Consider the following 12,803-nt stretch of genomic DNA (forward strand, 5'->3'; position numbering starts at 1 on the left):
TCCAAATTAAATGTTTTAAAATGTTGCAATAAGTTATCTTGGGCTAATCGCTACCATTTGTGCGTTGGCATCTTTCTGGCAGAGAAGTCAACTTGGGACAAATACGTAACCACATCATGTAATCAAAAGAGGAGAAACAACTAATCCATTCTGGTAATTCACTCAATTCATCATTAATAACATGTTAACATTAAATTACGAAGATTTACCAAGTGTTGAAGCCCACTTGGAAGAACGAATGGCTTTGGGATAATATGCAATCGTAATTGTTTTAACTAAAACGTGTCATGACCGATTGATTACAAACCCTGCAAATAGCCAAATACAATGTAGAATAAATAGTAAAAACAATAATAAAGGACACAAGTGTTTGTGAGAAAAGTTAGGTTTCCTCTCCTCAAATAAATAATTCTCGAGATTGATACACACCAAAACATATATAATTTCCTAATTTAAATTAAGAAACAACATATAAACCAAACAAGACTCGTATTTGACTCTAAGTTCGTTTCGTATTATTGTCTGACTTTACTAAGTAGTCTTTAATTCCTAACAGCAACTGTTCGTCTGGTAGTAAATCAACCTGTTCACAATTCCAAAAGACCAACTCTCTTCTGTATCGCTCTCAAATGCTCCAGGCCTTTACCGAAAAATCTCCAGAATTTTAAATCAAGGTTTATACTCCCTCCGTCCCTTAATACTCACACCGCTTTCCTTTTCGGACCGTCCCTTAATACTTGCACCGCTTCTATAAATGACGGCCCGAAAAAGGTAATCCCTTAATACTTCCAACATACTAGAGCTACTTGCAAATACGTAATCCGTTATCTGGTCTACTTGCATTTGATGGATTTAAAACTTCAATTTGCTTATCATATCAGATCAGATCAGACCAGAAAAGCAAAAGACACTCACAGGAAACAATTACAGAGGCCTAGAAGTATAGCATAGATGACGACTTGAGTACACAAAGTAGCAGAACATTTTTAAAAAAAACACTCTACTTGTCTAGAATAAAAAAACCGGTGCAAAAAACTCCTCTCCTATAATCAGTACTTGACTGGGGCAAGAATTTCTAGCTGAGATCCAAGCTTCTCCTCAACAGCCTTCTCGGCCTTCGCCTTCAATTTGATGAGTTGCTTCTTCCTCTCGTAGACTACCTTAGATCTTTCCTTTCGTTTCTCCTCAAGTTCCTGCAAATCAAGACAATGATCAGCAAAAAATTAGGATTACTTTCTAACAAGTTGCTGCTAGATTTCTATAGTTCGGCATATGAGTAATTGGACACATTCATGTGATAATAGAGAGTTTAGCAAGCGATAACAGAGATTCATGCAGTTGAGTGATTGGACAAATATAATAAACAAGTTCAAAAGCAATCAACTCCTTGTTCACCAAAAGATGTCTGATTTTCTGGAGATTTGAACAATTAACCTTATTCTATACACAACCATATACTTCATACAAATTTAAACCACTCTTTAGAATCAGTTTCCCAATTTGGAGACGAACCCCTTGAATGTTACACTGATTAGTTTGAAATGCAAAGACTTCAGTAACAAATGTTTGAAACAAGGGCAAAATGTTTAGATAGTTACAAATATTATAGATCTAGAGCTCACTGCTACAATGCCAGCTAAGTTTATCTTGATCCAAAAATGACAATGCAATGTCGAGGGTAACAAAGACCCATTATATGTAGAGTGAATTTCTAAATTATCTAAGCATAAATTACATAAACATAATCAAATCAGCTTTCTTCATACAGAATCTAATATCGACAGAGTATGACAAAACTTATTCAAACATTACACTTATTATGAAGAATATCAGACAGTGTATGCAACTTTGAATTACTTAAACAAAGCTTAGCTACAAGTTTATTATCCACTACGAACAAAAAAACAAGGTTATACATACCCTGATGGTGTCGTAGTGGTTCCAGCCGACTTCCTTGGATAGACGGCCAAGCAAGCAGTACTTGTGGCCCTTTTGAAGCCTCAACACCCTGCATTAACCAAAAAAGATAAGTTATACACAATATATTATTATCTGCAACATACGTTCTCATATAGAAAACCCAAAAGACAACATAACAACCGATGAATCGATGATTAGAACATCCGGAAAAATCCAACTCACTTTAGAGCATCAGGAACAACCACCCTCTTGATTTTGTCGTACGGTGGGGGGACACCCTCGTACACCTTCAACCTTGCTAATGCAGCAGCTCCTCTCTTGGTCTTGTGAGGAATCATACTACAAAAAAACAATTCTGCAATTAGTCTTGTGAGGAATCATACTACACAAGAACAGTTTCATAACAGTAGTACTTACTGAAGAAAATAATGTTTATTAAATCAATTTCATAACAAGACTTAGTAAATAATTGTGCCCAGGTAATTATTTGTTTAAATTTCTTGTATTAGATGAAGATGGAAGTAAAAAAATTTAGAATTTTGAGTGTTCATTCAAACACCCTACCAGCTGTTCAGTACAGCATTTCGATTGAATATTTATTGGATATTATATCTCAACTAAATCAACATCTATACCTAGTCTATAAAAAAGAAAACCAGAATGACATGTGTCCCCATTCCTCTCTAGTCTCCTCTTCGTTCATTAAAAAGGAAAAAGAAAAACACAAAACGTTAGGAGCAGAGACTTCATCACGCACAAAGCTTTTCCACCCTTCCATCTTCCCCATTCCCACTTAACTCCTTAACTTCATCCTCTTCTTTAATGATCATTCAATTCTTTCTAACTATCGATCTCCCATAAATTCTTTATCTTGAATTACTATCAATCTCCAACTCCTTCTTTAATTGGAACTGAACGTTCAATTCAACCTTGAATTAGCATCACATTCCAATTTCACCTTCAATTCGATCCCACTGTTTTTAGTAGCCTCTACTTACAATAATTTCCCCCTAAAAATTAATAACTCCTTAAATAATGTCGGTTACTCATTGTTTGCATAGACTCTCATTGATCCTCCATCTCTCATCTATTAATCCAATCCTAACTCTATTTAAAATAGTAGCTTCATCATATTCTAAGGGGTCGTACTGTATTTCCGCAGGAATCAGTTTGATTGCATCAATCTCGGAAATCCTTGATAGCTGAATCAAATATTATGCAGGTCACCTTGATTTTGAACAGAAACACAGAGCTGCTGTTTTATAGCATCAACTCTTAAAAAAAGCCTACCCCAGAATAAATCTACTACAACCACAAAGAGAAGACAAGAACAACTCATAACAGAACTCTCTCATATTCTTAAGTTGTTCGCTTCATTTAGAGTGTAGTTGAATTCAATTTGGGTGCAGGATATTCCCCTCTGTTTTTAATGTGATTTTATAGTGTGTCAATCTTATTTAACAATCAGAAAGGGGGAAATGACAGTGCGATTTCAAACACAAATTAGGTCAAAAATCCACAATATTTCAAAACCAATATGCATTTCCCCTTTAATTGAGCTATCAATCATCGAAAAACAACTAAGGAAACCCTAAAATTAGCTTGATCGAAGCATATAAAACCCTAAAATCAAAACAAACAGGGAAAATACAGAGAAAAGAAGAAAGTATACCCTCTAACTGTACGCCAGAAGATCTTCGAAGGAGCTCGGAAATGAATGGGGCCGTGAGAAGGCTTGGTGTTCATCCTCTTGCGGAGAAATCGGAGATACTTCATCTTCTGTCTAACTAGACCACCGGAAAGAGCGATCTCTTCACAACGAACCACCACGACACGCTGGCCGGTGAGAAGCTCCTTGGCAACAATGGAGGCTAGACGGCCCAACATGTGGTGGCGGGCGTCGACGACTACCCTCTTCGCCATGATTCCTGAACCAGACACCATTTTTACTCTCTCTGAGGTTTTCTCTCTCCGTCGCTTTGGGGTTTTAGGGTTTTGTACGTGGCTGAATGCGGCTTTACACCTTTACTCCGTATTTGGTAGGGAGGAATTTCCCTTTTTTTTTAATGAAAGGTAGAATTTTTCGGATTCTGTTCACCTTATTTCCACTTTTAAAAAAAAAAAATAAGTTCACATAAGTTAAGCTCAGGAAAAATAAGGGTTGAAAGTCAGTTCTATATAACATTCGTAATCCAGTCAGTTGCACTATTAGTTTCTCTTAAAATATGCTTGATTTCCCACATGTCGAACGAGAGGAGAATGCTGTTAATATTCTTTACAATGTTGTGAAGTTTCCAAGAAATGGAGCATATTCCTTTAACTGAGTTGATTTTTTATTTATTTTGGTGCGAATGAGTCACGAGGTCAATATGAATTACAAATAGGGGCAGATGATTCGAACTTGAGACCTATTGTACACAGGGCCTCAGTCTTAGCCACCTGAGACCTTCAATGTAAAGTGAGTTGATAATGAGAAGGTTGTCACCTTTAATGTAAAGTGTTATGATGTTAAGTCGCTTGACTTCTTAGATACCGTGAAAAGCACTAGCTAAGAGCACTAGCTTCGGCCATAAAGGATCGAGAATGGCCAAAATTGTAGGTATAGGCTGTAATAGGTTTGTCAATGTTGTCTTTGATAGTGATGATACATGCCTTTACCCAGTAGATCCACTGGTGGGAAACCAAAGGTTGTAAGGTTAAACATAGAAAATCCTATCATATATTATCATAAGCCTTTTCCATGTCTAATTTAAAGACACACCGACCAATTGTAGATTTGTAGGTTAGAATTTCTTGTACTATTAGTTGATTAGCGTTCGGGAGTGAGAGCATTTTGAAGGGGCTAATATGTTCTTGGAGGATAGGGAGTAATCTACTAACCATGAGTTTGGATATGACCTTATAAATGGTGTTGCAAACGCTAATTGGCCTCAAATGGTTTGGATTTTCCGGATTATTATTTTGTGCAATTTGATAGTGTGGTTAAGAGCACGTGGAAGTTTTCCATGATAGAAGAAACTTTTAATTAATATGGTAACTTCCCGATCAACTGTAGGCCAACAGGCTTGAAAAAAATGGGCCTGAACCCATCCAATTCTGAAGATTTGAGTCGATTCATATTAAAGAAGGCGTCTTTAATTTCTTCGTCAATTAAGGGAAGGAGTAACTTTTCTTGATCTTGCTGAGACACAAAGGTAGGGAGGAAAGACAAATCAATATTCCTCCCTGGGTTTGACGACGAAGTGAAGCGATTTTTAAAGGCATCGAGTAATGAATTAGACATTGTGAGCGAGGCCTAAAGGGGTCAAATTCAAATATGGATCTCTCTATTTGAAAGGACAAATAATATTGTAAAAATCTGTTGATAAAATGAACAAATAATATGAAATGTATCCAATAAATCAATAACTGGTAATGTTCACTATATTTTGAGGCATCCAAAACTAAAATTACCATCAAATACAACACAACAATCATCGTTAAGTGGCAAGAAATGCCAAACCTCCGACTGAACTTGAAGAACCAAATAAAATCCTCCAGTAAAACATGTAAAAAATATCTAAAATGGTTGTATATTGACCAAACTAGTGATATATACAGTCAAAACAGCAGTTTAACTGCGAAATCCTTTGGACTTCAAAGATGAAAAGCTACAAGTACAAAGACATAGACTTACTTCTGCCAAAACGGCGTTTGAAGATGCTTTATCTTGCACAGTTTAACTGTGTCTGTCTTTCGCGTATGAGATGTGTGTAAGCAGATTCACAGTCTAATACAGTACATGAATGACTCTCACAAAACTATCTGAAAAAATGTCAGGATCCCGTTCAATGGCAAATTTGAATAGCTTTTTGCTGACTTCTCGATATTTTTCAGGATCATCACTAATAAACCGAGCATCTATGACTACGACTGTATATGTAATTCAGCTTGCAAAGGAGTGGTAATAGATCATGCTAAGTTGTATCATGTGGGAACATGAAAACCCTGTCATGTTTTCATCAGGAAAAAAAATTAGTGAATACCCAAAAGATTAACATTCTTGAATCTATCTCTTCATCAGAAAATTGTAATTAGATTCAGGTTGGGACATACCTATAGTAATCATGTTGGTTTTGGAAACTGACAACAAAATTTGGAAACTACATTTTGTGGTTTTTAGTTTTGCAAAACGCAGAAAACTGAAAATAAAAGATGATACCAAACGGGCCCTAAGCAATTAGCTGGACTCTTGAAGAAAGAAAAAAGAGACTTACTTTCTCAAGCTTCTTGTAAAAAATCAGTTCCACCTCTCGGCGAAGGATTTCCACATCTTGTGCATAATCTCTTTGATCTTCATCCTCCATTAACTGCTGCAGTTGCAGCCTCATTCTTTCCAATGCCTTGTCCAAAGCACAAAAATCCTTTAAAGCCGAAGCCGAGATCGTTCTAAGTTGTAGTAAATTCTTGATCGCATCAAGTGCCTGCAGCATAAATAAGAACATTCTCATATTTTTGTATGACATTCAACATTCTAGCTATCTAGACAATAGAAGGCGACATGACCAAAAAGCTATGGTACTTGGACTCAGAAACTCATATCAAACACAGAAACGCGTCAATTTTATGATAATTTTCCATGTGTTTGGTCCAAAATGAAGTTTATGATCATTTTCCATGTTTTTGGTCCAAAATGAAGTGTAAAAGTGTCAATACCAATTCCGGATTTCAAGGATCCGACGTGGATACTTGAGGTAAAATGCCAAGTAACATAGCCAAAGAGTAAGAATTTGGGTTGTAAAAAGCTCAAAGGAAACACCGAAACACTTTCGGCACAGATTTACAAGTAACGAGATTAAGAAGGGGTACCTTTTCCTGAAGATCAAGGTCATCTGATGACGTTAAATTAACTATCGCCCTTAGAAAAACATGATCCCTAAAAAAGGGAAGTTCGGCTTTATCTGCATTCTCTAACTGAGACACTGCCAAGTCACTAATAAGAAAGACGCATTTCCGGCGTAATCTAATGTCAAAGGTCGAATTGCTCAATATATCCTGCAAGGAAGAGAACAATTATGCAACTGTCAAGCCCTCTTACACATAAAAGCTAAGCTGACCTTATTGGTCCCGTACTCCCGTACCCTCTTTTGGTTGCAATTATATGGTTTTACTTCTTTTCAGGTCTTTCTCTTAATTTTTTGGTTTTTGGAGTCGGATAAGTAGCAACTAGTAGTATTTTATCCAAATTACCTTGAGCATCAAGTCTCCAGCTTCCGCATAAAAAATTTCCTGGCCATTTTGATTGTTTCTGATTAAGGCAGAAACTGCATACAATGCTTTGGTGGCCTCGTCCACAACATCAGATCTCACCATCTTCACGAGCTTTGCCAGTATACCAAAATCCAAAACCTAGATTCGCATATAAATATCGAATAATATGAGCACATTTTCTTCCACTATAGTTGAGTTTCTGTATGTGGTATTGTATACAGAACAGCCTGCAACAAAAATGCACAACTACTTATAATAAACTAATAATAATCTGACCTGCTTCTGAACAACTGGATTGTTTTGGCTGGCTTTTCCAAGAACCCAGGCAGCGAGTTTCCTTACATCTGGCTCGACATTGTCTAGCTGTCTTATGACAGCAGCAAGACCCCCAAGTTTGCCCAAATCTGTTGAAAAAATGATGAAAGGATCTTAAAACATGAAACTTTCAATAGTCAATAGATTCAATACACTACCACAGACTATCAAAGAGAGGAAGAACAATTGAGAACAACCTGTAGCAGAAGAGCATACAAACAACGGTGACAGATAGTAAAAGCCAAAAAAGGGGGTAGAAAGACAACAAACTGATTGTGCGAAATCAGAGTTTTTCTTTCTTTCTTTCTTTTCTTTATGGCAAGAAGGGTGGGGGAGGAGGAAGCAATTCAGAACATGCGTTCCATTTCTGTCCCCGTCTTGTGTCCTACTCCTTCCTGATCTTCCCACTTCGACATTGTAAATTAACCAAATTAAGTTTCTCCAAATATAGATTAGTTAGTGATGTGGCAGTTTGAGACGTCTTTGAATACAATATGAGAGACCCCATCTGTCTCGTATTACTTGGCCCATGTTGACCAAAAAGTTCTCATAAAAATTTGGTCAAATGGGGCAAGTAAATGAGAAAGAGGGGTACACAATTACATATGAAACAGAAGAAGTCGAGAAACATGATGGTGCAGCTTCAATTCCATACTGAAATACTGAGATTGTAAAGTAATGTGTTCTAACGAATACTACAGGTTTTAACATACTACTTCATTTTTTCTCTACAGGAAACAAATCAGGACATACCATTGGCATTATCTATAGGCTCAACGAGTGTCAAAATTTCTTCTAGAGCGAGAAGACGATTTTCCAAAGTGGTAGAGGAATTGTTCAAGTCATCTATTGCAATTTTCATCAACTCTGCATCTGAAGGCATTTTTAGTTTTTCCATTAGTTCCTGTACACAAGATAATACAAATGTTAAATTTGAGTGAGAAAAGTTCAGGTGAGCTACCACGAGAAAACACTAGTAGACATTTCAATAAGTCCAGTAAAACACTGCTTGTAATGGTTGGTGCATTTTAACTTTTCACTCTCATTATTCATTATAAATAAGTAATTATGTTGCTGGAAGCAGGGAAAAAGCAGAAGATGTAGCTAGTATCTAGGCACGGTTCTTTTACAGAAGATTGAGTAGTGAAACCTCTGGCAAGGTACGGAAAACTCGAATAAGTTAAAAGTTAAATATATATTCTTAGACCCAAAAACAATTGGCAATGATATGATTCAGAAAAGACCACTTAGCGGTTAAGTAATAGATGATATGCACCTTAATTTCTATTTGGCGCTTCTTTAGCTCATCATCGGATAGGTGCTGCACAGACTTTGCACCTTCCTTTAACTTAGCTGGATCAGAGTGTCCTGTTACATCCATAAAAGAAGAAATAAAGATGATACTCTACAAGCAAATACACAAGAAAAATACTATGCCACATCATGCCTGAAGTAGATGCAAACACTAATCAAATGGTAAATCGGACAGAAGGAATATATAGCACATTATTTCATAGAAATAACTATGGAATTAAATGATTATGCTTAGGGTACGGAAAAATATTGTTCTAAATGGAATATCTTTTTTCTGGGTTGGGATGCACTATTTAGCTTTTAACCCTTTTTATTAGAGATCTTCCTTTTCATCCCACTTCTACTTTGGCAATACGATGAGTAAATATGATTACACAACCACAAAGAGAAAGGATGAAAAGGGAAAATTGCAAACAGCTAAAAGATAGGTTGAATCTAATGAGAGTTTCTTTTATACAAACAGTGTAAGGAAAATTCTTGTATAGAATGTATATCACTACTCGTTTTCATCTCTCAGCCTCTCCTTTGTAGAAAATCTCACTATTCAAGGAATGCTAATTCAACATTCAGTTATCCAGTCACGTTTCCACCACTTCATGCCTGACGCCCTGACCCCCCTCATGTCACACAACTCAGAATTATCTGCTAATGACTAAACACGATGAAATGTTTACTCTTGGAAACGTCTAGGAACTCTCGCTGGCTTCTACACGGCTAGGAGGAGTAAAAGCCTTGGCAAATGGGTCTTTGGAGTTTGGTCCTTCAATTCAATCAGGGCACTCGTTCGTTATCAGATCTACTGTATAGATTATAATCTAAACATTATTGTCCACCCTAGCATCTCATGTATAGGCTTGGCTTTATGCTTTCTAGGTTTTGGATTCCATTATAAGACTGTGACACTAAAGATCTTCCCACTGAGAAAAGTTGGGTAGAGATACTATCCACACTTGTATTACCTACCATGTCCAGTAAATGTCATTGGTAAGCCTTAAATATAATTAGTTAGCCATAAGTTCAGAACAAAACAAGCCAAACATTACAGAGTACATAGTACATTTATAACTCAAATTTCCAGTGTAGCGTTTCCATGATGCTAAAAATACAGAAATAGAATGATAGCGATATGGGAAAATTACTTAGAAACTGAAATTAGGGCTTAGGAAACAAATCAATGTTGATATTACAAAAAGAAGAGTAAAAGAAAAAGAAAAACTGTCAGTATATACTTTTGATAAAAAGAAAAGCTACCAAAGATGTCACACAACAAAGAAATGTAAAGAAATCACCATCAAGGGTAATAGTGTAATACCTATCGCCCACTGTAACATCCCATCAAGAGAAGAGAAACCACCATCAAGCTCATCATTGCCATCCAATGCTTCGGATTCTTCAGATTGTGTCTTCCTAAATAACTCTCCTTCTTCTTTACCGGTTGACCAAAACAACCCCAGAGCTGACTTGTTCACCTTGGCATCACTTGCCCACGCCACCGTTGCTGATATTACAATGATTAGGGACAGAATAAGGATCAATCTAACTGCCCTCATCTTGCAAGGAATCTGGAAGAAAAACAATTGCAGGGATTTCACTTGTCAGCCACTTAACAATCCAAACACGATTCAATTTGTCACGCGGAACTGACAAATTGGGACATGATGTACACATACAGTGGTAAAACACTTCCTATTCATCATTATTATCATTATCATTACCCCATTGCCTCAAAGAGGCTCCCGCTAAAAACACTTCCTTTTCATAAAAGAAAATTTTCATGCTATCAATCTACCATTTTCTCTAGCATGTAATTAGCAAATTCAACTCAATTTCCAAATTTAAAAAGCATTCTATGAACATTCATTATAGGAATCAAGTTTTCTTGTCACAATCACTCTGATACAGGCTTCCCAATTTCATCAAATCAAATTTTGTTACAGTTTTCCCCACATTTCTGCTTCAATCAAACAACCTCGTTTGCCACAATCGCACTGATATGGGCTTCCCATTTTCATCAAATCAAAGTTCTTCCACACCGTTTTCCCCACATTTCTGCTTCAATCAAACAACCAACTCAAAGAAAAAGGCCATCTAAGACAATTTTTACAACCCTCGATTAGCTAAATCCCACCAAGAAATTGACTTAAATACCAATTCAAAACCCTAAAAAGAACCAATTTTCAACTTTTAAGTATGATTAACTACCTTTACCCTAATAACGGCACATTTACAAACAAAATTAATGGGCACATAGCTAATCTTCAACAAATCGTAAAATTAAAATCTGGGTACTTTTAAAAACGGTAAATGGGGAACCTAATAAGAGGAGAGAGAAAACATACTGATAAATTCGTGCCGGAGATCGGAGGTCGTGGAAGCGGAGGGGTTCACCCGTTCACGGCTGTTTTGCGGTGGTTTTGAGCTGAGGAAACCGTTTTATTTTCCTGTGTAAGAATGATTTTTTTTACTCAAATTCTCCGATTATAAATTGAACTTCGAGAAGAAAAAAAAAAAGCAAAGGGAAAGAAGGCAAATTTGCCAAAAAGTACCTTTTATAATTCAAATTTTGCAAGAAAGGACCTTATATAATTTTTTTTGTGAAAACACACCTTAAAGTAATTTTTTTTGCGAGAAAGGACCTAAGGAAAGTTTCTAGCATTGACTGAGCTTTTCCGGCCATTAACTTGCACGTGAGCAGCACGTGTGGCTTACGTTAGCTAAAGACAATGATTTTCCCGACTCTTGAATTTTCAAACTTGATTTTATTTCGGTTTTTTTTTTCAACTTTTGGTTTTAAAGCTTAGAATTTTGGAGGAAAATTGGGTGTGATAAGCAAAATAATGCCACACGTGCTTCTCACGTGCAAGTCAATGGCCGGAAAAGCTCAGTCAATGCCGGAAATTTACTTTTGGTTGTCTTTCGCAAAAAAAAAGTACATTAACGTGTGATTTCACAAAAAATAAATTATATAAGGTCCTTTCTCGCAAAAAAATTTACATTAAGGTGTTATTTCACAAAAAAAATTATATAAGGTCCTTTCTCGCAAAATTTGGGTTATAAAAGGTCCTTTTTAACAAATTTGCCGGGAAAGAATTACATTTTTATATATTTATGACATCGACGTTGACATCAGCTAGCCAATGAAATTGCAGGTGTTGTAATTTTTAGTTTCTGTTTGGAGTTTGGACACATCAGATGAAGTTTCTAGAGATGCATCTTTTTCTTATTTTGGAATTGGCTGACATTTTATAAAGATAGAAATTCTCGATGGGGGAAGGGGAGGAGAGGTAGGGGTAAAGATGGCACTGGGGCGGGGTGAGACGCGCGAGTACGAAGTCGTGAGACGCGCGAGTACGAAGTCGGGAGTCTGGTTTATGTCGTATGTTTTGGAAAATGCATGATAAAGTACGGTCCAATATAACACAAGTGACGTTAAATTGAGTAAATTTAAGTTTATATATGAGGACACTTGTGTGTCTGAGCCGCACTTTTTAAATTTTTGGTCCGACACGTTACGAGTGGGTTTGACGTGGACCACGTCCCGTGGTGCTCGACCCAAAACACGACCTAGCCCACGACCATCTTTAGGTTTGGTGGTGTTGGTTGTTGTCTTGCTGAGTTACTGGGTAAGGTCACCATGAGGTGAGGGGGCATGTGGTGCCATGGTGGTCGTTTAGGGAGGAAGGTAAGACTCTTAAGAGTATTTTCATGTTCATCAGTGGTCAAATATGTGAAGAGATGCATTTTAGATACTTTGGGAGTGTTGTCGTGTTGACATGCCAATAGATTCTCCTAAGCAATACGGAGTACTATCCAACATAAAATTGAATTAACCTGGTCCAACATAAATATAATTTAAATTGATTATTTTCTTATAAGAAAATTTGTCAATCTACCTAAGTTGGTAGGTTTGTCAAATACGGTTGTTAAATACTTAAATGTTATCAATTACTTTCTTTTTCTTATCAATTACTACCTCAATCTTTCAAATCAGTTAGTCCATTAGA

At 36.6% G+C, this 12,803-nt stretch overlaps 2 protein-coding genes across 2 annotated transcripts; both read right to left on the reverse strand.

Moving 5' to 3' along the window:
- Positions 1-842: 842 nt before the first annotated feature.
- On the reverse strand, positions 843-3,946 carry LOC110791530 (60S ribosomal protein L13a-4). The gene is made up of 4 exons (XM_021996284.2): positions 3,593-3,946; positions 2,143-2,259; positions 1,921-2,008; positions 843-1,193 (listed from the first exon to the last, which is right to left on the reverse strand). Exons 1-4 carry the CDS (start codon positions 3,862-3,864, stop codon positions 1,050-1,052), a joined length of 621 nt encoding a protein of 206 aa, XP_021851976.1. The 5' UTR covers positions 3,865-3,946; the 3' UTR covers positions 843-1,049.
- Positions 3,947-5,298: 1,352 nt separating this feature from the next.
- LOC110791520 (hsp70 nucleotide exchange factor FES1) lies at positions 5,299-11,966 on the reverse strand. The gene is made up of 10 exons (XM_021996273.2): positions 11,894-11,966; positions 11,139-11,240; positions 10,112-10,361; positions 8,762-8,853; positions 8,239-8,389; positions 7,447-7,574; positions 7,150-7,308; positions 6,769-6,954; positions 6,177-6,383; positions 5,299-5,907 (listed from the first exon to the last, which is right to left on the reverse strand). The coding sequence occupies exons 3-10, from the start codon at positions 10,347-10,349 to the stop codon at positions 5,887-5,889; spliced, it is 1,182 nt and encodes a 393-aa protein (XP_021851965.2). The 5' UTR covers positions 10,350-10,361; positions 11,139-11,240; positions 11,894-11,966; the 3' UTR covers positions 5,299-5,886.
- Between the last annotated feature and the right edge of the window lie 837 nt (positions 11,967-12,803).

This window comes from Spinacia oleracea, chromosome 6 (genome assembly GCF_020520425.1).
Source record: "Spinacia oleracea cultivar Varoflay chromosome 6, BTI_SOV_V1, whole genome shotgun sequence".
Classification (NCBI taxonomy): Eukaryota; Viridiplantae; Streptophyta; class Magnoliopsida; order Caryophyllales; family Amaranthaceae; genus Spinacia; species Spinacia oleracea.